The sequence below is a fragment of the Terrapene carolina genome, unplaced genomic scaffold, assembly GCF_002925995.2.
Source record: "Terrapene carolina triunguis isolate 2854851 unplaced genomic scaffold, T_m_triunguis-2.0 Scaffold715, whole genome shotgun sequence".
Lineage (NCBI taxonomy): Eukaryota > Metazoa > Chordata > Testudines > Emydidae > Terrapene > Terrapene triunguis.
This window is the reverse complement of record NW_020665066.1, coordinates 1,097,995-1,122,899: the sequence shown is the minus strand read 5'-3', so window position 1 is coordinate 1,122,899 and position 24,905 is coordinate 1,097,995. Positions and strand designations below refer to the sequence as shown.

Genomic DNA, 24,905 nt, shown 5'->3' with positions numbered 1-24,905 from the left:
AGTTAACCAGTGACCGCCTGCTTTTATAAAACAAAGTACTATTCAGAACAAAAGCATTACCAATGAATCATACCTTAAAAACAATAAAAAGCTTATATGCAGCTCTTGGCTTACCAGACAGTCATCCGTCTTCTTCATAGAGACCCCGATAAGGTCAGAATTCTTCAGGCCCTTTTCACAGGGTATGTCTCTCTCGGTCAGAGTTTTATGTCAGTTCTTGAATCGTGTATGAGTGACCCTCCTCTCCAGATCAAAGCTGTTTCTTCATACAGTTTGACATTTTTAGCCAGATCGAACCAGTATATATTATTGCCTCCGGCGAGTGAAACTTCCTCACACTTGTTACTGGCACTAGAAATTTGCATTCTCTCCTCCCACCCCCTGCAAGTGACTTTGGATCCTATAGAAAATGTTTTAATTTCCTCATTTAGCCAGGAGTGCAATCACTAGCCAGTCCACAAAAATACATACATTTATAAAGTTGATATGATAGTCTTTGAATATCCCATGCGTCCATAGCATCTGTTGCATCTCACTACAGTAGTTTTCAATATTCCAGGCTACCAAAGCATGGCATTTGTCACAATGTCCATGGGAAAATATTGTACAAATAATCTAGTTAAGCACCAAATTATACCTTTCTGTAACTGCAGGTAGTGTAAAGGCTTTGGAAAATATGAAACTAACAATTTGTCCAATAGCTCCTGTGTTCTACAATACAATACAACATATTATTATAGAGTGCTTTTCATCTCAGGATTTCAAAGCATGTCACACTCCTCCATGAAGCCTTGCAACACCCAAATGAGGTGATATCTATCATTACCCTCATTTTATGGGTAGACTGAGGCAAAAAAGTAAAGTGACTTGTGTAAGACCACACAGCAAGTATCAGGGTTCCCTCTCCACTCTGAACTCTGGGATACAGATGTGGGGACCTGCACGAAAGACCCCCCAAGCTTATATTTTACCAGCTTAGGTTAAAACTTCCCCAAGGTACAATTCCTTGTCCTTGGACGGTGTTGCTGCCACTACCAAGTGATTTACATGAAAATTCAGGAAAAAGGTCACTTGGAGTCCCTATTTCCCCAAGCCCCTTTGCCCCCTTTCCTGTGGAGGCTTGAGAATAATGTGAATACCGACCAGACCCTTTGTCTCTAGGACACTGAAAATCAATCAGGTTCTTAAAGGAAGAACTTTATTTAAAGAAAAAGTAAAAGAATCACACCTGCAAAATCCAGATGGAAGATAACTTTATAGGGTAATAAAAAGATTTAAAACACAGAGGACTCCCTTCTGGACTCAACTTCACAGTTACAAAAACAGGAATAAAACTACCTTTTAGCACAGGGAAAATTCACAAGCTAAAACAAAAGATAATCTAATACAGGGGTCAGCAATGTTTGGCACGCGACTCGCCAAGGTAAGCACCCTGGTGGGCCGGGCCAGTTTATTTACCTGCTGACACGGCAGGTTCGGCCCATCGCGGCCCCCACTGGCCACGGTTCGCCGTTCCGGGCCAATGGGGGCGGCGGGAAGCCACGGCCAGCACATCGCTCGCCCGTGACGCTTCTCGCCGCCCCTATTGGCCCAGGACGGCGAACCGCGGCCAGTGGGGGCCGCGATCGGCCGAACCTGCCGCGTCAGCAGGTAAATAAACTGGCCCGGCCCGCCAGGGTGCTTACCCTGGCGAGCCGCGTGCCAAACATTGCCGACCCCTGATCTAATACATTTCCTTGCCATACTTAAAATTTTTGTAATCTTAGATGGATCATTTCAGGTAGGGTTTCAGGAGATGTTTTACCTGCCTGGTCTCTCTCTCCCATCCGGAGAGGGAACAAATAAAGAGAGCACAAACAAAAACCTCCCCTCGCAGATTTGAAAGGATCTTCTTTCCTTATTGGTCCTTCTGGTCAGGTGCCAACCAGGTTATTTGAGCTTCTTACAGCGATTCAGTACAGCTGCAAGGGGGGATTTTATGCTACCCGTATCTTTATGTTTATGACATATCCCCCAAATCACAGACGGTGCTGGACAGCCTGTTCCACACTGACTGTGATTTCTTCCTGGAGCTCTAGAAGAAAACAGAGTTAATAAGACACATGCACCTCTAGACATACTACTGATTATATAAAAACTAACATTTTCCATGTTTTAAGGATGATTTTAACCAGTTGATTCTGGGAAACTTTCACGGGAGAGTGCATCAGCCACTTTGTTAGAAGATCCTGAAATGTGTTGTATTTCAAAATCAAAACCTTGGAGAGCTAAACTCCACCGAAGAAGTTTTTTGTTATTTTCCTTGACGGTATGAAGCCACTTCAGCGCAGCATGGTCAGTTTGCAGGTGGAAACGCCGTCCCCAAACGTATGGGCGTAGCTTTTCCAGAGCGTACACAATGGCGTAACATTCCTTTTGGGTGATTGACCAGTGGCTTTCCCTCTCAGACAGTTTTTTGCTGAGAAACACGACAGGATGGAATTCTTCATCTGGTCCTTCCTGCATTAAGACTGCTCCCATACCACGCTCAGATGCATCTGTGGTTACTAGGAAAGGTTTGTCAAAGTGTGGGGCCCTTAGCACAGGGTCAGACATGAGTGTCGCTTTAAGCTGGTTAAAGACCTTCTGACACTCTTTAGTCCACTGAACTGCATTTGGCTGTTTCTTTTTGGTCAGGTCTGTCAGTGGGGCGGTGATTTGGCTGTAGTGCGGTACAAATCGCCTGTAATATCCGGCCAAGCCTAAGAAGGATTGGACCTGTTTCTTTGACTTTGGGACAAGCCACTTTTGGATAGCATTCACTTTGGCTTGTAGGGGATTGATAGTTCCTTGACCCACCTGGTGTCCAAGGTACGTCACTCTGTTTAGGGCTATTTGACACTTCTTAGCCTTAACAGTTAGTCCTGCTTCCCTTATGCATTCGAAGATTTTTTGTAGATGCTCCAGGTGTTCTGTCCATGAATCAGAAAATATGGCCACATCGTCAAGGTAGGCAACTGCAGATTCTCCCAATCCTGCTAGGAGACTGTCTACAAGTTTCTGGAAGGTGGCGGGTGCATTTCGCAGCCCGAAAGGGAGCACATTAAATTCATACAGCCCCTTATGGGTGATGAAGGCTGACCTTTCCTTGGCGGACTCCTCTAGCAGTATTTGCCAGTACCCCTTGGTTAAGTCTAAGATAGAGATGAACTGGGCACGTCCCAGTTTCTCCTATAGCTCATCTTTGCGTGGCATTGGATAGTTGTCTGGGCGAGTTACAGCATTTAGCTTATGGTAGTCCACGCAAAAGCGTATTTCCCCATCTGGTTTGGGAACTAGAACCACTGGAGATGCCAATGCATTTTCAGAGGGGTGGATTACACCCATCTGTAGCATGTCCTGGATCTCCCCTTCTATAGCAGTTTTGGCTTGAGGAGTCACCCGGCAAGCATTACCTGTGTCAATGGAGTGGTATGCCCGTTTGGTCCGTCCTGGGGTGGCTGAGAACATCGTCGTGAAGCTAGTGCACAGCTCCTTGATCTGCTGTCGCTGCATACGTCCGAGGGTCATGGAGAGGTTCACCTCTTCCACACCACCATCACTTTTTCCTTCATAGTCACACCTTCAGGCCACTCAGCGTCATCTCCTCCCTGGGCTGTAAACTGACAAACCTTTAATTCTCTGGAATAAAAGGGCTTTAGAGAATTAACATGGTACACTTTAGACTTTAGGTTTGAGGTGGGGGGGGGGATGCTATGAGATAGTTAACAGCTCCCAGGTGCTCTTGGACCATAAATGGCCCTTCCCACAATGTTTCCATCTTATGGGCCTGGAGCACCTTCAAGACTATGACCTGGTCCCCTACTTTGAAGGAACGCTCTCTGGCATGTTTATCATACCAGGCCTTTTGCTCTTCCTGAGCATCTTTTAGGTTTTCTCTAACAAGGACTAAAGAGTTTCGGAGGGTGTTTTGTAGGTTGTTTACAAAGTCCAGAATGTTAATTCCTGGAGAAGGTGTAAACCCCTCCCATTGCTGCTTCACCAACTGTAATGGCCCCTTAACCTCGTGGCCATACACAAGTTCAAATGGTGAAAACCCCAAACTGGGATGCGGTACAGCCTTGTAGGCAAAGAGCAACTGCTGCAACACTAGGTCCCAATCGTTGGAGTCCTCATTTACTAATTTACATATCATGGCCCCCAAAGTTCCATTAAACTTCTCCACAGGCCATTTGTTTGATGGTGGTAAGGGGTGGCAACCGAATGGTTCACCCCATGAGCTTCCCAAAGGCTTTTCATGTTCCCTGACAGGAAATTAGTTCCCAAATCTGTAAGGATGTCAGAGGGCCAACCTACCCTGGCAAAAATGTCTGTTCATGCCTGGCACACACTTTTAACCCTGGTGTTGCTTAGAGCTACTGCTTCCGGCCATCGGGTGGCAAAACCCGTGAAAGTCAGTATGTACTGCTTTCCTCTGGGTGTCTTTTTCAGGAAAGGACCCAGAATATCTCCAGCTACCCTCGCTGAAATGGAACCTCAGTTATGGGGAGTGTCTGGAGAGGGGCCTTGACCTGTTCTTGGGGTTTTCCCACTCTTTGCCACACCTTTCAAGACCGGACATAAGTAGAAACATCCTTGCCCATTCCCTCCCAGTGGAATGACCTCCCCAAACAGTTTTTGGTCCTGTTCACCCCAGCATGGCCACTAGGATGATCATGGGATAAGCTCAAGAGCTTTTTCCCTATACTTAGTTGGAACTACCAACTGTCTTTGAGGATGCCAGTCCTCCTGGTGCCCACCAGAAAGAGTTTCCTTGTATAAAAGCCCTCTTTCTACAACAAACCGGGATCGATTAGAAGAGCTGAGAGGCGATGGGTTGCTCCATGCCACTGTCCAAGCTCCCTTAAGGCTTTCATCTGCTTCCTGCTCTGCCTGGAACTGTTCCCTTGATGCTGGAGACATCAGTTCCTCACTGGATTGTGGACTTGGGCTTGGTCCCTCTGGAAGCAATGTAGGTAATGGGGCTGTTTCCGTTGACTGTGAGCTGCTCTCCGCTGGTGCACTATGTTGTATTTTAGGTTCTGGCTGAGCCTCTTGCGCAGGTTTAGCTGCTGCTGCCAGCGCAGGCTCGGTGGTGCCCTCTGGCGTTGGAGTTGCAGACGGGGTTGCAAACACTGGATTCGGTGCTGGCAATGGTTCTGGGACTGGTTCTGGTTGGGTCTCTGGGACTGGATTCACTACTGCTGTTGCAGTCGTTGTCATGGGGTTCAGTTCCACCACCTCAGTCTGGGTCTCTGGTAACACAGATGGGGCCCTGGTAGAAGACTCAGGAACAGGGATAGGTGTGAAGGCTTGCTTAGCCTGGCTGCAGGTGACCATTCCCACCCTCTTGGCTAGCTTCACATGGTTGGCCAAGTCTTCCCCCAGCATCATGGGAATGGGATAGTCATCAAAGACTGCAAAAGTCCACATTTCTGACTAGCCCTTGTATTGGACAGGCAACTTGGCTGTAGGCAAGTTTAAAGAGTTTAACATGAAGGGTTGAATCGTCACTTGGGCCTCTGGGTTGATGAATTTGGGGTCCACTAAGGATTGGTGGATAGCTGACACCTGTGCTCCAGTGTCCCTCCATGCAAAAACCTTCTTCCCGCCCACACTCACAGTTTCCCTTCGCTCTGAGGGTATCTGGGAGGCATCTGGGCCTGGGGACCTTTAGTGTGATTGCGTTGTAATGAACTGCAATCTGTTGGGATTCTTGGGGCAGTTGGCTTTCACATGCCCCAGCTTGTTACATTTAAAACATCACCCAGCTGACTGGTCACTGGGGCGAGATGGGTTGCTGGAGAATGGTGTGGTGGGACAATAAGGTGTTTGGGGTTTTCCTTGGGCTGTAGGTGGGGCCTTGGGCTGCCCCCGTTGGTAGGGTGTTGTTTTGGGTTGCCCCTTCTGATATCCGCTCTAACTGCTACTAGCTTTTTACTTTTCCACCTATTTGGTTCCGATCTCCCGCACCTCGATTACAGTTTTGGGCTTCCCATCTAGGATGTACCTTTCTATTTCCTCAGGAACACCCTCTAAGAACTGCTCCATTTGCATTCGGGAAGACAGATCTTCCAGAGATTTAACACTTGCTCCGGATATCCAGGCATCCCAATTTTTTACAATGTGGTAGGCGTGTCGGGAAAATGCCATGTCTGGTTTCCACCTTAGGGCTGTGAACCTCCAACGGGCATGCTCGGTCGGGTGTTAGGCCCATTCTAATTCTGGCCTTTTTTTAAAAAAGTTCATAGTCGTTCATGTGTTCTTTAGGCATTTCAGCTGCCATCTCTGCTAAGGGTCCACTGAGCTGCGGCCTCAGCTCCACCATATACTGGTCTGTAGAGATGCTGTACCCAAGGCAGGCCCTTTCGAAATTTTCTAAGAAGGCCTCTGTATCATCACCTACCTTGTAGATGGGGAATTTTTTGGAATGGGGAGCAGTACCTGGAGAAGGACTGTTAGGGTTATCTGGTAGACCCAGCTTAGCCCTTTCCAGCTCTAAGCGCTTCAGCTCTACCTCCGTATCCAAGCGTTTAGCTTCTGCCTCCAAGTGCTTTGCCTCTTTCCTCTCCTCCACCTCCAACTCTAAGCGCTTGAAGTCCATTTGTCTTTCATGTTGCTTCTGTTTCTCTTCAGCTTCCAATCTGGCTAATTCCAGTTTTTTCTAGACCTCACTTTCCGTCATCTTTGCTAGCCTTCCTGCGCTTAGCGTAGCCTAGCCCGAGAGCTAGGAAAAAAAAAACAGCTTGTGGATTCCCTTGCTATAGCTTAACTACTCTGCCCTCAGGCAAAGAGGGGAAAAAAAACCCTCCAGCTGCTCTCAGCTTTAAAAAAAAAAAAAGGGTCCTTTAAAAAAACAAAACAAACAAACAAAAAAAAAACAAACCAAACCTCCCTGGTTTTCAAGCAGCCAAAAGAAAAAAAAAGTGTCCTTTTAAAATCCTGAGGTCTGTATTTCTGGTTCAAAATGATCCCACCACTGCCACCATATCAGGGTTCCCTCCCCACTCTGAACTCTGGGGTACAGATGTGGGGATCCGCTTGAAAGACTTAAAGATTTAAAACACAGAGGACTCCCCTCTGGACTCAACTTCACAGTTACAAACATAGGAATAAAACTACCTTTTAGCACAGGGAAAATTCACAAGCTAAAACAAAAGATAATCTAACACGTTTCCTTGCCATACTTAAAATTTTTGTAATCTTAGATGGATCATTTCAGGTAGGTTTTCAGGAGATGTTTTACCTGCCTGGTCTTTCTCTCCGTCCGGAGAGGGAACAAAGAGAGCACAAACAAGAACCTCCCCTCCCAGATTTGAAAATATCTTCTTTCCTTATTGGTCCTTCTGGTGAGGTGTCAACCAGGTTATTTGAGCTTCTTAACCCCTTACAGGTAAAGCGATTCAGTACAGCTGCAAGGGGGGAGTTTATGCTACCCTTTTCTTTATGTTTATGATAGCAAGTCAGTGGCAGAACCAGGAATAAAAACTGAGTCCTAGCTCAAAGTCTTTTGTTCTAGCCACTAGACCATGCACAACATTATTACTATTAACTTTTATATGTATTATGGGTAATGCGTAGAGATCTCAATCAGGATTGGGGTCCCATTGTGCTAGGTGCTGTACAAACTCATGGGAAGATATAGCCTTTGCCCTGTGGGAACTTATTATTTAAGAAAACAAGTGATTCATGGAAGTTGGAGATGTATCCCATTTTTATACACCTTGAAACAGAAAAGATGAGTAAAAATCACCTCAACTTCATTCAACTGCCCTCATCCCTATTCATCCTTGTAGGTTTCACAGAAGGACTGTGTCTGAAGACAGATTTGTGGCTGCAGAAGGGACCAGCCTTGTAGAGTGGGATGGAGTTCCAGGCATAGGGGACAGTGTGAAAGAAGGCATAAGGGTGGTTGTGGGAGAAGGGTGGTCAAAGCAAGCATCACTGCTGCAGCAGTAGGGATATGGGATGATGGGAAAAGAAGCAAGAGCAAATAAGACCAGGGGCAGAGCTCTGAATGGCCTTGAACAATTAGGTTACAAAAAAACAAAATGATGCCAGAACTCAGGTGGAGTCTGCAGTCTACTTATAAGATTTAAATCTTAATTTCAAGTGCAAATTGCAGTGTGAGCACCACACCAGACAGAGGGAAGAAGGAAGTTGCAGTAAATAGGGTGCTTGTCTGGGATTTAGAAAACTTGGGTTCAGTTCCTACTCATGAGGGCATTCTGCGCCTAAAAATTCTGCACACAATATTTTAAAAATCTGCAAAACTGTAAGTTTTATTTGTCAATAAATAAATGCAGAGGCTCCAGCATGGCAGTGGGGAGCACAGGCCACTGGTTGCACGAAGCTGGGAGATCACCCTGAAGCCTCCCCACCCAACACCCCAGGGACACACACTCACTGGTGAGGCTGCACCTGTCTCTGACACAGCACAAGGCCTGGGGTTGCCCCAGAAAAACACCCTGCCCCTCTGTCCAAGGCACATCAAGTGTGGGGCATGAAGGCTTAACCAGGCAGGATCCAAGCATGGAGGGGCTCAGTGTGGGGGGGATCCAGATATTGGGTGAGAGGATTCTGCGTGGGACAATCTGGGGGCAGGTAGCTCAGTGGGGGGTCTAGGTGTGGGGGTATCTGGATGCGTAGAGGCTAGTTGGGGGTGTGTGTGTTCCAGGTGCAGGGGCAATGGGACTCTGCAGGGGCTTCCAGGTGAAAGTGGCTGGGGCTCAGTGGAGGGGTCTGGATGTGGGGGTCTCAGCAGGGGTGTCTGGGTGTTGGGGGAGTGGGGTTTGGTGGGGTAGGGGTCTGGGTGCAGCTAATTGGGGGTCAGTGGTATGGGGGCTCAGGGTTGTGCAGGGGGGTGGGGCTTCTCAGGTTGGGAGTTTGAATGCAGGGAGCTCAGTAGGGGGTGGTCTGGGTGCAGGGGTGGGGGTCCGGAGGCAGGGTGTCTGGGTGCAGGGGGCTCCAGATGCAGGGGTTGAGGTTCAATAGGGTGGAATTCGGATATGGAGGGCTAGGGGGGTTCTGGGCATACAGGGTGAGGCTTGGCAGGGTTGTCTCGGAGGTCCAGATGCACGGGAGTTGGGCAGATGGGGGAGCAGCTCCCTCTACAATGACCCCTCCCCCTGCAGCTGAGGAGTGATGGGGGCAGGAAGTAGGGGAGGATGCTGAGCTTCCTGCCACTGGGGGAGGTTTCTGGGAGTGGGTCTGACACAGCCCCAGCCACTCCTTGCAGGAGAAGGGGAAGTCCCGTCCTCTTCTGCCTTCAGCGCAGCCACGATTAGCAACTGATCCTGGCTCAGGGTAGGAGCCACTGGCTGGAGTGTCCACAGCCCTGTGGTGATTTACCTCTCTGCCGGCTGCTTCGGGTGCCTGAAACAATGTACTTGCACAGCTAGGGAGTGGTGCATGACTGCTCTTGCAGCTTTCCTTTGCTTCCCTGTCACAAAGTCATTTTTTTGCGGGGAAGCAAAGTAATCTGCGGGGGATATGAATTCTGCACATGCGTAGTGGCGCAGAATTCCCCCCGGAGTAAATTCCCTGCTCCACCATAGACTTCCTTTGTGACTTATTCTCTCTGTCCCTGAGTTCTCCATCTGTAAAATGGGGATAATAACACTGGCCTACCTCTTAGGAGTGGTGTGACAATAGATACATTAAAGATTGCAAGGTACTAAGTACCTGAGATAGTTAAGATGTTTGGTTGCTTGTAGTTCTTTGGGGAGGTAGGTTCTAAATGCCCAAATCAATGAAAGTGACAATACCTAGATGTACAGTAATTCAGAAACAGCTACAAACTTCACCTCTGACCCGGGGAATTGAATGGTTGTAGAATGCTTTTCCATTTGACTCCAACTATCCTCTTGCATGTGCTTCTGTTCAGTTCATCCTTTACTAATGTTATACTCTTAGCAGGGGTGAAAGTAACTTACAGGACTTCCCGTACTGCTGGAGTCCTGGGGGGCGTGGCCTCATCCAGAAGAGGTGTGGCCTCAACCAGAAGAGGCGGGGCCTCTCAAGATTTAAAGGCCCTGGGGCACCGGCTGTGTCTGGGAGCCCCAGGGCCTTTAAATCAACCCGGGGCTCCCAGCTGCAGCCCAGCCGGGCTTGGGCGTGGATTTAAAGGGCCTGGAGCTCCCGCAGCTGCGGGGAGCCCCGAGCCTTGCTGGGCTGGGGCCAGGATTTAAAGGGCCCGGAGCTCCCGCCGCTGCGGGGAGCCCCGAGCCCTTTAAATCCTGGCCCCAGCCCAGCCACCGGGGAGCCCAGAGCCCTTTAAATCCCCGCCGCGGAAGCCGGTGCGGTCCGACATGGCGTACTGGCTCTTGCCGATACGCTGTACCGGACCGTACCGGCTTACTTTCACCTCTGACTCTTAGGCTGGGAATTTGAGTTCAAGTTAATCAGTGCTCATCTTCATCCCCTCAGAACTGTCAGATTAATCAGCAATGGCCGACTTGTCTGCCTTTCCTGCTGTTGCCACCTCAAGGAGAGGCGTGAATTAAACATCTGCGCTTTGACGTTGCCCCTTTTCAGTGAGACTAGGGAGGTTTAGGAGAAAACATTAAGAAGAGAGCAGAGTTTAAAGGAATACAGGTGGATTGATTCAAATGCACTATTGGCAAAGAAAGGACAAACTGAAGTTAACCTTAACTCCAATATTCAGTTTAGGAGACAGTTCTTAAAAATAATGTAATCTTTATCCTGGGTAGAGCCAGGTGATATTGTTTTGATTAACAGAAATTTTGTTGAAAAATGCATTTTTTGAGGGGTTGGAAACAAAACTGATCCCCCCCCCCCAGAAATGTTGAAATAAACTGTTTCAACATTTCACTTAGAAAATGTTGACATTTTGTTTAAAAAATGTCATTTTGAAATGCCATTTTGAGTCGACATTCAAAACTTTTAATTAGACCTGAACAAAATTATTTGGGTTTTTCGTTTGTTGTGATAAACCAAAAAATTCCATTTCTGTTCAAAACAATCCTTTTTTGGATTTTTCAGTTCAGCCATTGAATGGAAAAAATCAGTTATTCACTTATCTCTGATCCTGAGCCTATTTGTAAGCGTATATAAAATTGACTGAAATGAATTTTTGGCAAGGCTATAATCTGCTGGTTGCTTATTGACTTGAGTTAGCATCGTTTAAAAATACAAGGGGAAAATTGTGTTCAGATAATACTCAGGGCCAAACATAAATAAGTTTGCTTTTTATTGTCAGTTTAAGGCTACTGTCCTGTCCTTAATGCATTCTGTGATCCCTACTATGCAGCTTGTTGCCTCTACTCATGTGGTTGACCTACTACTTTCTCCTGCAAAGGGTGGTGATTGTTCTGTGTTGCAAATATTCATGATGCCATATCAGACTGGACTGAAAATCTCCTTGTTTCTGAGTGAACCATATGTTGCTTTAATGTAGCTTAATTCCATTACATGTATTCACTTGGAAATATTGTTCTTAGGAAGTATAAGCAAAATCTTTTTCTTTTTTTTTCTTTCAGTGTAAACAATGGGAAACAAAAATCAATAAAAAGGACAATCTTACAGCAACATAATGACTGCCCAGCAGTTTTAAAGGGTTGTCTTCTTTCAGTGATAGCTTAAGCTTATAAAGAGTTAGTATCTATATTAGAATCATAAAGCATCATGTGTTTAAATCTACTGAATAATTATATTGCAGATAAATATATTATTTTCCTTTCTGTGCAGAATAAGTCACTGAGAAGAAATTTCAAGTTTGTGCTGAAATCAGTTGTGTGGCATTATGCATGAAGTGCTTTTGTGTTGTATGGCGTCCTTGATTGGGCCTCTTAGGAACATCTGATTCGTCTATTGCCTGATGTACATTCATATCCGCTGCTCTTGAGATGAAAGGACAAATGGAGATTAAATACAAATGGATTGAAATTTGATTAGCTTCTCTGTTTAGTGAATGTTACAAAGATCTAGTTTATCATTTCCTTCTTCTCAAAATGCTTCTCCAGCCTGTCTGGTATTTTTGGTCTTAATAGCTACCCTTTTACTGTTTGTGATATGTTCGGCGTGTCATTCATTGCAGCGAACATTCACAGTAAGCAATAAACTGACTGAGAAGAAGTCATTATATATGACTAAATGGCTTTCACTAAATTGAAGGGAAGAAGGGATATTTTCTCTCTGGGAATAAAGAATTGCCTTCACATACAGCCACATTCTGATTGTAGCCCTAATCTCACTAAAGGAAGTTCTGCTAGTTTGCAGCTGTTCTGGGCAGTGAACACTGGAGTTTCTTAATGAAAAGAAAAATTAGAGCAGTGAAGTGAAAAAATGACTTGCTGCATTACACTGTCACCATCAAATGAATGGCTGTGTGTGCTTAGTCCACCCCATCCATATCAAGCCAGTGTAATAATGGAGTATGCAAGGAGTCTACCATGCATCTCAGGGCTGGAGACTGAGAATACCCTGAGCTGGAGTAGCTGCTCCTGGGCCTGTTGTGTGGCTCCCATGACCCTGCCCCCCCATCCCCCTCATGGAGCCAGTGTGGAGACCTTTCCCATGGTGTGTAGGGATTGTGCAAGCACTCCCATGTGGTTACTTCTCCTGTGCAGGGCATTAGTGGTGCAGTGTGTGTTGCACTGGCCTTCTGCGTTTGGGGTGAATTTTACTGTGCAGTTAGGTATAGCTGGCTTTGTTAATACTTTACCCTCTTTGCTGCACTAATTGATTCCTTTGTTCGTCCATAGGCCTTTGAAAGGCACTTGCTTTTATTTTTTCCCCACATCACTATATTATATAGATATATAAATAATATTGTACTTGCAAGTGATCAAGATTCTAGCTACAAAGTACACAATCTCAGCTGCTATGATAAGATCACAAATCTCCCTGGGGAACTTCGCCTCTAGACTCCTGTAAATGGCGTAAAAGGAAACCCTAATATCTTGGAATAATAATATACTTCAATAAAGACCCAGTATGAGAAAATCTACTTCGAACTACTCTTCTAGTTTATATTGTGACTTCTGATAGTAAGTCAATAAATATTTCTTAAAATCTTAATCATAGCTTTATTTATAAAATGTGTCAGCAATGGAATAAAAATGAGCACTTGGCAAGATAACATATTCATGACCTTTGAGTTACACATTACCTGCGTAGCTCTGCGACAGAGTGCTGAGAGCCAGTGGTGGACCCAGCACTCTGATCACTTAAGCCCTAGCTAGCTCCACCAGGAAAGGCCTGATGGAGGAGGAGAGAACTTTATTGCCTAAGCAGACTGTGATGGGAGAGGGGTTTGATGAGCTAATTATCCCACCAACTGGGGAGGCTAGTTAAAAATGCAGGAAGGAAGAGCAAAGGGGAATGCTAGCAGAGCCCATAGGAAGAAAAGTCTCAGACTGGTGAGGTCTCTTTTGCTTCCTTTCCGTGGAGAAAAAGCTGAGGATTAGGAAAAGCTGTAAATAGACTTGCTGCACAGGATTCTGACTGGGCCTTTTTTGGTGAGGGTAATAAATAAAATTCATAGAGGTGATAACCAAACAAATGACATCTTGGACTGTTTGTGAGGGATCTCAGGACAGGAGAGGAGTCTGCCCTGTTACAAGTTCATATGGGTTTATTTGTTCCATTGAATGCTGTAAAGGTTTGTAGCCATGGTCCATATATTAGAGTAAAAATCTGAAAACAGAAATAAGTTTTATTTCTCTGTAAGAGAAATCCTATAGATACCAACCCTGAAATGCCAGATTTTGCTGTGTAGCATTTGAGAGCATATGTATGTTAACTCAGTCACTAAGCTGATTTAAAAATGGAGAGTTTTATGAGGGGATATAATAATAATTTTCTACTCTTTCCAAGGTCAGTAACTTTTTAATTAGTAAAGAAAATATCTCGTTAAAAGTGTTGGTGAAAAATAAAAGCTTCTGTTAACACTAGCTCCTTGTTTCAATTCCGGGGTTTCAGCAGTGCCGTTGAATTGCTAGGTCACCGCTCATTATTATTATTTATATGACAGACACTTAGAGTGCCCCGTGTACTGGCACTGTACACAATCATAGTAAAATATGATCTCTGTCCTGATGAGTTTATAATGTAAGTAGACAAGACAGACAAAGGCTAGGCGTGGAAATGGAGAAGTGAAGTGACTTGCCCAAAGTGACCTGCAAAGCCAGGAACAGAAGCCAGGGCTCCCATGGCCCAGTCCAGTACTCTCCTCTATAACTGAAGGGGAAAGTTACCTGATGTGTGCATGCTGTAAATAGTACTGATTATCCTGATCTTAATCCTGACCCTGTTTTGGTTCCTTTGTACTGCTGTCACTGTGCAAAGTGGCCAGAAAGCTACTGGATCGCTACAGCTAGTGATTCCCCAGCATGGGGTTGACCCCAGTTGGTGGAGAGGTGGCACAGGTTGTTTCCAACCCCTTCCCTGCAGCCCCTAATGTAGGGTGCGTGGTGGGCTAATTCCTGCTGGAAGGAATGATGGCTGGAGCGCACTGCTTTCCAGCAATCCCCGGCTGGCAGACAGTCCTTTTACACCATAGCCAGCCAGGTGTGCTTTAGAGCAGCCTTGGGGATATTGGATGCAGCTGAAAGTTGGGGCACCAAAACCCCAAACTTCTTTCAGTGTTGGAAGTTTGTTCCATCTCCAAATCTTTCATACGTGGTACATTCTGGACAGTATAAAGGTTACTTCTGAGCTCCAGTACAGGTATTATTAATGCTCCTAGAAAAAGCTGCCACTATAATGACCCTTCCTTTTCACTTGAAGGAATACATTTGTTTCAGTTTATTCTTTTTATAAAAAACATGGTAGGCTTTGAGGTATTATCTATGACCCAGGTCAGGGGTGGGTGTCCATTCCTCAATTCAGTAATTCTCACTAATGTTAATAGTTCATATGCATATACAGTTGTGGTAATTTTGAATGTGTTATTAGAAAGCATATGCTTGGTTTTGGAAGAGCATAGAATAATTTGCCCTGTAACCTATGTGGGGGCAGATTATCCCACATCTGCCTACTGTGGTGTACTTAAAACTTTCTCTGAAGCATCTTGTTCTGGCCAGTCAAAGACAGGATACTGGACTAGTTGGACTTAGTGTCTGATCCAGCATGGCAGTTCCTGTATTCCTATATACCCAAACCATGGGTGCAATAAGATGTTCAGAGCTCCCTAATAATTTTTGTTGCCCTCCACTGGACTCTCTCCAATTTGTCCATATCCTTTCTGTAGTGGGGGGGGGGGCCCAAAACTGGACGCAATACTCCAGATGTGGCCTCACCAGTGCCGAATAGAGGGGAATAATCACTTCCCTCGATCTGCTGGCAACGCTCCTACTAATGCAGCCCAATATACCGTTAGCCTTCTTGGCAACAAGGGCACACTGTTGAGTCATATCTAGCTTCTCATCCATTGTAATCCCCAGGTCCTTTTCTGTAAAACTGCTGCTTAGCCAGTCAGTCCCCAGCCTGTAACAGTGCATGGGGTTCTTCAGTCCTAAAGTGCAGGACTCTGCACTTGTCCTTGTTGATCCTCATCAGATTTCTTTTGGCCCAATCCTCCAATTTGTTTAGGTCACTCTGGACCCTATCCCTACCCTCCAGCGTATCTACCTCTCCCCCCAGCTTAGTGTCATCCGTGAACTTGCTGAGGGTGCAATCCATCCCATCATCCAGATCATTAATGAAGATATTGAACAAAACTGGCCTCAGGACAGACCCCTGGGGCACTCCGCTTGATACTGGCAGCCAACTAGACATCAAATCGTTGATCACTACCCGTTGAGCCCGATGATCTAGCCAGCTTTCTATCCACCTTATAGTCCATTCATCCAATCCATACTTTTTAAACTTGCTGGCAAAAATACTGTGGGACACCGTATCAAAAGCTTTGCTAAAGTCAAGATATATCATGTCCACTGCTTTCCCCATATTCACAGAGCCAGTTATCTCCTCATAGAAGGCAATCAGGTTGGTCAGACATGACTTGCCCTTGGTGAATCCATGTTGAGTGTTCCTGATCACCTTCCCTCTCCTCCAAGTGCTTCAAAATGGGTTCCTTGAGGACCTGCTCCATGATTTTTCCAGGGACTGAGGTGAGGCTGACCAGTCTGTAGTTCTCCCGATTCTCCATCTTCCCTTTTTTAAAGATGGGCACTATATTTGCCTTTTTCCAGTCGTCCAGGACCTCCCCTGATCACCATGAGTTTTCAAAGATAATGGCCAATGGCTCTGCAATCACATCAGTCAACTCCCTGAGAACCCTCGGTTGCATTAGATCTGGACCCATGGACTTGTGCATGTCCAGGTTTTCTAAATAGTCCTTAACCTGTTCTTTCACCACTGAGGGCTGCTCACCTCCTCCCCATACTGTGCTGCCCAGTGCAGCAGTCTGGGAGCTGACCTTATCTGTGAAGACCGAGGCAAAAAAAGCATTGAGTGCTTCAGCTTTTTCCATATCATCTGTAACTAGGTTGCCTCACCCATTCAGTAAGGGTCCCACACTTTCCCTAACCACCTTCTTGTTGCTAACATACCTGTAGAAACCCTTCTTGTTATCCTTCACATCACTTGCTAGCTGCAACTCCAATTGTGCTTTGGCCTTCCTGATTACACCCCTGCATGCTCGAGCAATATTTTTATACTCCTCCCTAGTCATCTGTCCAAGTTTCCACTTCTTGTAAGCTTCCTTTTTGTGTTTAAGCTCACCGAAGATTTCTCTCATTTGTATCATTCCCAAAGACTTGGTCTTGTCATCTATTTGTATTGAACTTTGCTACCCTGAGATATACTTGAAAACATGATTTCTTGCCTTGTTGAGGGAGAAGATGGTTTTGTGACTAAAGCACAGGACTGGAAATCATGTTATTGGCTCTGCTGCAGATGATGTGAGTTGCAGCTGTTTCCCTATCTTTAAAAATGGGGTAATAAATGTTCACAAAGTGCGTTGAGGACCTTTAAGGGAACAAACTATGGGCTTAATGCAAAGCACATTGAAGTCACTGAGAATCTTTCCATTGCCTTCAGTGGGTACTGGATCAGGCCCTGCATAAGTGCAAAATATTATTGCTCACAGTGATTAAGATGTTTAATATTCTTCATATGGTGTCTGTATAGAATCCTTTATAGCCTTCTTTTATGGGAAGCCACCATACTCTATGAGTCTTCCTGTATCAATTAAAAAGAAATGATAAATAATAATTGACTTCTGATTGCTTTACAAAGGTTAATACACACTTTTAACCCCATTATACAGATAAGGGAAACTGAGACAGAGAGAGTTTATGACTTTCCCAAGTTCCTATGTTGAGTCAGGGGCAAAGTTGAGTAGAGAAACCAGGGGTCCTGACTCAGTCTCATTGTCGAATCACTTAGACCTCTTTTACACTCTAATGGTCAGGACACAGTCACTCACTCCGCTTCACTGCACTCTTCTCATCTGTATATAGTTTGGTCAGCTGTTGTAAATTGGTATAACTCCATTGAAACCACCAGCTGAGAATCTGGCCCTATATTTCTTTTGTGGCTAAAGGGCTCACGTTCATTTGCTCAGCTAACTCTGACCTGTTCTCTTCAGAAGTACAACACCACTTAAGTGAAGTCCTGCAGTGTTGGGACTGATGTAGGTAAGCTCCACTGTGAATACATTGAGGCACTGATTGTTGCTGAAGCTTCACTTTGCTTGACATTGTGAATTAAAGATGAGGCTCTCCTGAAACTACCTTATTGGGCAATTTGGGATACTCTTCCTCATTATTATTTATAAATGATTATCTATTAAGTACTAACAGTGTATTCTGTACTGTACAAAACTCAGGATGACACTGTTCTTGCTCCAAGGAGCTCAACATCAAAATAGACAGTCTGAACAGCTCACACATATAAATGCTTTGGATGACTGGAGGAAGAACTCAGTGGAGCTACACTGATTTAAATACTGGGTGTGAGGCTGCATTTCATCCTTAGCAGTTAGTAGGCTTTGTGGACGGGGAAAGGGATTTGAATGAAGTGTGCTCTCTAAACCATAATATCATCCTATCCAGAAAAGGAGCTTGGCTGGTTTTGCTGTGTCACTGGCAGTTCTGCTTCGTTCTGGTGATGACTCCGTGAATGGGGACAAGTCCTTTTTGCTAGTATTTATAGAGTGCCTGTGGCAGTGTGAGGAGGACTGGCACATCACTACCAATCCATCTCCTCTGTACATTTGGAACGCTTGGGGTTGCTGATTAAACTCACAGGCTTTTATGAGAGACACCTGTGGATCCAGAGCTCTGTTTTAATGTACTCAGTTTAGTATGAGAGGGAGCCTTGGCATTGGGCCTTAGTTCCTTGAATTTCTTGGCTTGTTCAGGGGAAGAAGTGCTTTTCACAATCAACTGTCCATTCACCTAATTAGCATTAAAGCAGCTACCCCCATTGACTGCTGGCAATATGATCTATGCTACGTTGAAATTATGTATCATATCAGCCGTAGCCAATGGGGAAGATTGTTCTAATATAGCTTTGCTTAGTATTGTACATTGAATATTAGGGTTTGTCCCATAGACTATTTCTCTTTCTCCAAATCTGAGATATAAAAAAGGTGGCTGTAGGCCATATTTTCAGACTAAATAGGCTGGCTTAAGTGCTAGCACATAGAATTGATCTGGATCAGAAATCTCTGTTTTATCCTGCTCTTGCTTTCATGCTATTGTTTGAATCACTAGAGGTAGGGTATAATTTTTAAAAAGTGCCCAAATAAGTCCCATTTTCAAAAGTGATGCGGGCAGTAGGAACCTAGGTCTCATTGGAACTTATGGTCCTGAGCACCTACGTCACTTTTGAAAATTGGACTTACATGCTTTTGAAAAAGTTACCTGGAATCTTCATGTGGACTTCCCAAGAAATTGTACATTATGCTTCTAGTCCCTCAAGGGATGATAGGATTTTCACTGGGAATACAGGTGTGTGTTACTCTTCTCTATCATGGCATCACATGCTGGGGGTGGAATTTTTTTAGAGAAATTTATTTTTCCAGAAAAGATTATTCCCGTTACTATTATTTTATTATAGCACCTATCAGGGTTTGATTCTTGATGCCATTTCTGCTCTAGTAGAGCTGAAAATCAAATATGGCCGATACTGACCTTTAAAAAAAGGGGGGATGGATTTCTCACAAGTAAAGTGAGAGAAAATAGAAACACTTAATAAGGCGGCAATCAGTTTTTAAACCATGTTAAGTTTCTATTTCACTTTTTCATTTCTACACTGTGAAGTTATCAAGTTACAGTATCTACATTTGGAACATCTGTTTAAAAAATGTTGGAAAAGAAAAATGTACAGGTATTTGTTGGGGCAATAAGGAAGTTGGAAGAGCCAGATAGGGATAGCATTTTGGGGTTGCATATTCATTAGCCATCACGCTGACAAGCCTTTTCTTATTTTACTTTACTTTATTTTACATTGATGGCCAGAGCAGCACATAAAGTAGAGTAAGACTTGCAGTTTCAGAAAGAGAGGGGGAATGCTATGTGCACACCTAGCAGTAGAATGCTATTTATTGATCCATCAGCCTGCATGAAGTCTTATGACATAAATCTTCTGGTTTTCTCTTGCACAGCAAGTCCAAAATGCACATTGTTTGGAGGTGAGTGCAGAGAAGCAGCAGCAAAATGTTTTGGTATATTAAAAGCAATATTTACACTAATGAATTGTGGTGTTGGTGTTGTTAACCTTCAAGTACATCTGGTTTCGTTACGTATATTATGACTGAAAAGCCATACAGAAATACACAATAAACATCCAGCTCTACTGTTTGTGTATATTGTTGCAAGAGAGAGTCTTTTTTCTTTTCTTTTCCTTCTGATGAATGAAGGCACTGTTCCATTTGCTTTTGTGCATGGTATGTAAAGACGTTTCTTACGTAAAAGCACTGGAGATATGCATTAGGAATACACTAGGACTAAGAGAATGCAGTGGATTCAGAGGTGACCTTTTGTTTGTTCTAGGCCTCAAGTTTGCAGCCAGGCTGGCAGTGAGCCAGTGGGAGAATAGATTTTTATTCATTTATGTTGAGTTCATTCTTAGAGTGCCATGCCAGGGATAATTATAATAAAGTCATTTTATTTAAGGACTTCAAATTTAGAAACTCTAAGTACTTGAGGGACCTTTTGTGTATTGCAGCTGAGTTTAAACAGACACCGCTAGTCTTTTTTTCAACCTTTTTTTCCCTTTACTTACTTTTCTTCTAGATACCTTTATTACTACAGGGATCATAAATTATATTGCCACCCATTATCTCTCCAGCAATAGTTGACATGCTTCAGGTGGGTCTCTTCCCTTTCATTGAGGCTGCATATGTTTCCTCTTCAGTCTTTGTAACCAAAAAAGGAGCTGGGCTTGTCTGAAATCTTACTCTGGCATTACTGGGCTAAAACTGCAACAACTCTGATGTTGTTTGAAAAATCTGGACCTACTACTCCAATCTATTTATTTGTACCATAAAAATCTGATATGCTGTGCTGCATATATACTGGAGGCTTATAAACTCTTTTGAATAAAATGCTTCTACTTGCTTTAATACAATCCTTCTTTCTTGGCTTCATTTCTTTTTTATGTTCAATACTATATGTTCAGGGGAAAAATGAATGGGAAATATAAAGGAAGACAATTGGACATGTGCTAGCAAATTAGTTTTATGTTAAAGCTACCAAAAATGAATCTATGAATTCCAGACTTGCTCTCCAGCTAAGCTATTTTATTGTCATTCATTCACTTACAATGTACCTGAACAGTGATCTGAAATATAAATTTCATTTTAAATTGGGTAATAAAATTTATTGTCTGTCAAAGGTAGCAGTTATGATATACTAAGCCACAATGCAAATACAGTTGAGAATATTTGCATTGTTGCCAGCCAATTTTTCTATAATAGTTATAACTGAAGGGGAATTTTGGCGCTGACACTACTGTTTTTCTTTGATGATGATAGAGGATCTATGCTAGAACATCTTACATTTTTGTAAATGGGTAGGAGTCTCAACCCATTCTATATGCAGCACAAGCATCCTAGATGAACCGCTGCATATGTTTGCTCTTATTCTTAATCTACAGTCCTGATGCTGGACTGTAATCATAACGTAAACCTTAGCATGAGCTTTCTCCTGAGCTGTCTTTTTTCTAGGATTTAGCCCCGTCTCTATCCTTCCCTTTAGTTCTCTCTTGCTTGAGAGAGTTTTACTCCTAAGTTGGACTGAATGAGAATCAGCTGGTTTGGCTGCTGGGCTGAGTCAGCAGGTTAGCTCTGCACACCCAAACAAGGTCTTAATGCGTGTGATACTGTTTAGCATTATGACTGTGTTGGATTAAGTAAGAGGGGAGAAACTGTGTAGACAATTTTTGGTTATCTTTGTTTAAATGCATGTTCATTTGATAATTAGCATATAATAGTATTTCATTGTAATATTTCTAAAATATAGAGATTTGGATGAACTTGGGGGAAAAAAAGATATATCATAAAAAGTTATTGTTCTGCATTGTAAAGTCCACATAATCTACAATGGGTCATCAGCTTGTTTGTAGCTTTTGGGGGTAGAATTCAGACCTGCCAATCACTAACTCAGGGACCTGCCACAGATTCTGTACAGCCTGCTAGCTTTGCTCTGCTTCTGCAGCTACATGTAGTGTGAGGGATAGAGCTGGGAGGGAAATCAGTTTCTTGTCCCACAGAACTTTTTGAGATTTCAAATTTTTTTCCCATTCTGCATTTGAGACAAACCTGAGACTTTTTTGTGAAAAACCATAATCACACCACAGAGTAGCCAACACTTAGAAGTGACCCAGCTTCAAGTCAGGCAGAGCAGGGACATGAAACTGGTTCTCCCACATCCCAGGTGAGTGCCCTAACCACCAGGCTATTGCTATGCTGGGCTGGGTTTCTCTCTTTCTGGTTTTGACCTGATACCTCTCTCAACAAAAATTTCATCTCAATTTTTGTGAGAGATGTTTTGGTTTCAATGAATTGGCATTTTCTGACCGAAAAACTGTGTTGTCAAAGAATTCCCCACCGACTCTAGTGAGGAGAGACCTCCCTTCTGCAGTGCTTTTGATCTAGACCTTTTCCAAACTAAAACAAAACCTAAAAGATAAATGTGTGGTGCAATAGAGTTTTTTAGTTTGGCTAGCTCTCTGCCAAACTTTTCATCTGGCTTTTGGGGCTGAGTTGCTTGATTCTTAGCTTCCATTTCTTCCTGTGGCATGGCAGCAGTGTTTGCCCTCTGCTAGATCCTAGCATGGCAGACAGTCAAGTCAGTAAGAAGTTTAAAGTGAACACTATTTCCTCATGCACCTCTTTGCGGATAGAGTTATTATTTTCTTCCACAATTGAAATTGAGGCCCCATTGTGCTATGTGCCATACATACCCTTTTTTGGGGGAGGAGATTCAGGGTTATTCTCTCCTGGGGAGTATTTTGGAAAATACACACCAATTGGAGCATTCCAAAGGCAAAAATTTACTCTCTTGTTGAAATATCCCTCTGAGTCAAGGCTCAGAGTCTTCAGAGTTTATAACATTATCCAGAATGGGGGGATGAAAACCACTAGGGGCAAGGGAATCTCCAACAGTTTCTCTCTTCCTTTTCTCCCCCATCCTCTCTTTAAAAATAAAAATTGAAGCATAGTTTTGCTGAATGGAGAAGTGCAACCTGAGACCAGCATGTCAAGTATGTGAACTTCATTTTCCCTGTGAAATCAGTACTCCTCCCAGCAGAGCAAACTGCATGAACCTAGAACAGCTGAAGTGATACCAGTGTTCTTGTTTAATAATACAAAGGTGGTTCATTAGCCCAGCGTGCAGATAAGTGCAGCTGCAGTTCCCTCTACAGAGGCTGCCAAGAGACCCTTCTTGTGTGTGTAGTTCTCTTTTCATTTAATTGTTGTGCTAAAATCCGAGGACTTCATGCACCTGCATTCTGCCCTGAGTCACATCCCAAGCGGTGGCAAGATGAAGCAATCTTGCGGATGAGTTGTCCTGGAACAGCTGTTAGATCCAAAGTGCACCAAAAGACAACCACTTAGAAAAGGGGGACTGGAAAGTAAAAGCATGTCTTGTAAGATAAAAGCAGGCTAGTAATACTTAAAGGTCCCTGGAGGGCAGGTGAGGATAAAAGATGAAACACATTAGAGAGCATCCTCACATATGGTATAACTATTAGGGGTAAGGTTCATGTGGCTGTGATACTCTGATATCAATCATAAGGCAACACACAATGATACAAAAATCTTGACTGGAATACCAAAGCATGACGGGGTTTGGAGCTACTGGGCCACGGTCTCTGCTGGAGTAAACTGGAGCATTGAAGTCAGTGCACCTGTGCCAGTTTACACCTGCATAAAATTTGTCCACTATGCCATAAGGTCATTCAGCTCCTGGCCAGTGTCATTAAGCTAATGATATACAAGAGAATTATTAGATGTTTCAAATATGTATCCCGATAACTGACACTGGCTTCCTATTGAGGGTGCTTAGTACCTGGTAGGATTAGACTCATCATGCATTGCGGTAAGGCTTTAACATTGGCAGGCACAGCAAATTTTTGAAAGCTTTTCTCATTATATCTTTTTTTTTTTTTTTTTATAAAATACTGTATATAAAACCCCATGCAAATTGTGCCCTTAGTGATAGAATTGCAGGTGTGTGTAGACTGCTGTTACCTTCATCCTGTCCTTCTTTTTCTGTTTTCCCTCCATTTGTCTTAAGTTACACCGTAAGATTTTGTGGAGCAGGGAATGTGTCTTATGACGTGTTTGTACAGTAGGAGTCTGATCTGACTGGTGCCTCTGGGCACTTCTGCACTGTTGCCAACTCCCACGATCTTATTGTGAGTATTGCAATATATGGTCTTTTTCTTAAAGACACAGATCCTGGTCCAGGGGAATATTGAATCTCCATTTACTTTTTATTTATTTATTTTTTTGAATGAAAGTTTGTAGCCCTCGTTGTTTCCAAGTTAAACTTGAAAACATGAAACCTTAAAGACTCAAAACTAGAAGGCAAAGAAAAAGTGCCCAGTGTTTTGTTTGTCATGGGACTTTCATAAACAATCTCTGGATTTTTTTTGCTGTCTGACTTAGGAGTTTTGAATGCTTGTGATTGATGCTATTGCTATTGTGATTTAAAAATGAATAATGTGCTAGATCCTGCCATTCTTAAACAGATGGAATAGTACCTTGCTTCTTGAATAGTCCTATTGATCTGGGAAGGGTACTACTCAAGGTGAATAAGGCTAACAGAATCTGGTCCAAAATATACATTTTTTTTATCCAATTAAACTTTTATTTTTAGTCAGGAATAATATATTGTCACCCTCTTGTGTATACCAACTGACGGAGGTATTTATGTTTATTAACTTGTTCCTTTAAGTAGTTTGATGACATGACAGAGGTCTGCAACCAAAGCTTCTGTATTTTTGACATAACTGAAAAAGTCCAGTCTTAGGCACCAAAACAAAGCAAGTTTTAAATAACCCGTTCTCACTGCCTTTCTTATTAGAATGATGCATTTAGCTTTGCATTTTTGTTCACTTACCACACTACATATTTTAGAGACGTGCTGTATAATATTATTAATCGCTGTGCAGGCTGATGTGAAGTTTTCTGACACAATATATTAAAAAAACATAGCTGAGAATTAGATATGAGAAATCCTCTAGAATAGAGCCAGGGGGTCATTGGTTCCAGTATATGACTAAAAGTGAAATTGTGTCTAAATGACTTTTTCAGTGAGAGCTGAGCTGCTGGAACATACATTATCATAGGCCTGGTCTACACTAGGCTTTTATGTCGAATTTAGCGCCGTTATATCGAATTAACCCTGCACCCGTCCACACCACGAAGCCATTTAGTTCGACATAGAGCCCTCCTTAAATCG

The 24,905-nt window shown here is 43.6% G+C and overlaps 1 protein-coding gene across 3 annotated transcripts in view; it reads left to right on the top strand.

The window, feature by feature from the left end:
* SERGEF (secretion regulating guanine nucleotide exchange factor) overlaps window positions 1–24,905 on the top strand; it is a 259,257-nt gene that overhangs the window by 66,914 nt on the left and 167,438 nt on the right. The window contains exon 10 of one of the 3 annotated variants that reach the window (XM_029913589.1): window positions 20,229–20,305. The exons of the other annotated variants lie outside the window; for them this stretch is intronic. Within the exon in view, the coding sequence (XP_029769449.1) occupies window positions 20,229–20,255 (27 nt within the window). The 3' untranslated portion in view covers window positions 20,256–20,305. Of the gene's footprint in view, window positions 1–20,228; window positions 20,306–24,905 lie in introns of those variants that run through there. 3 annotated transcript variants of the gene reach the window in all.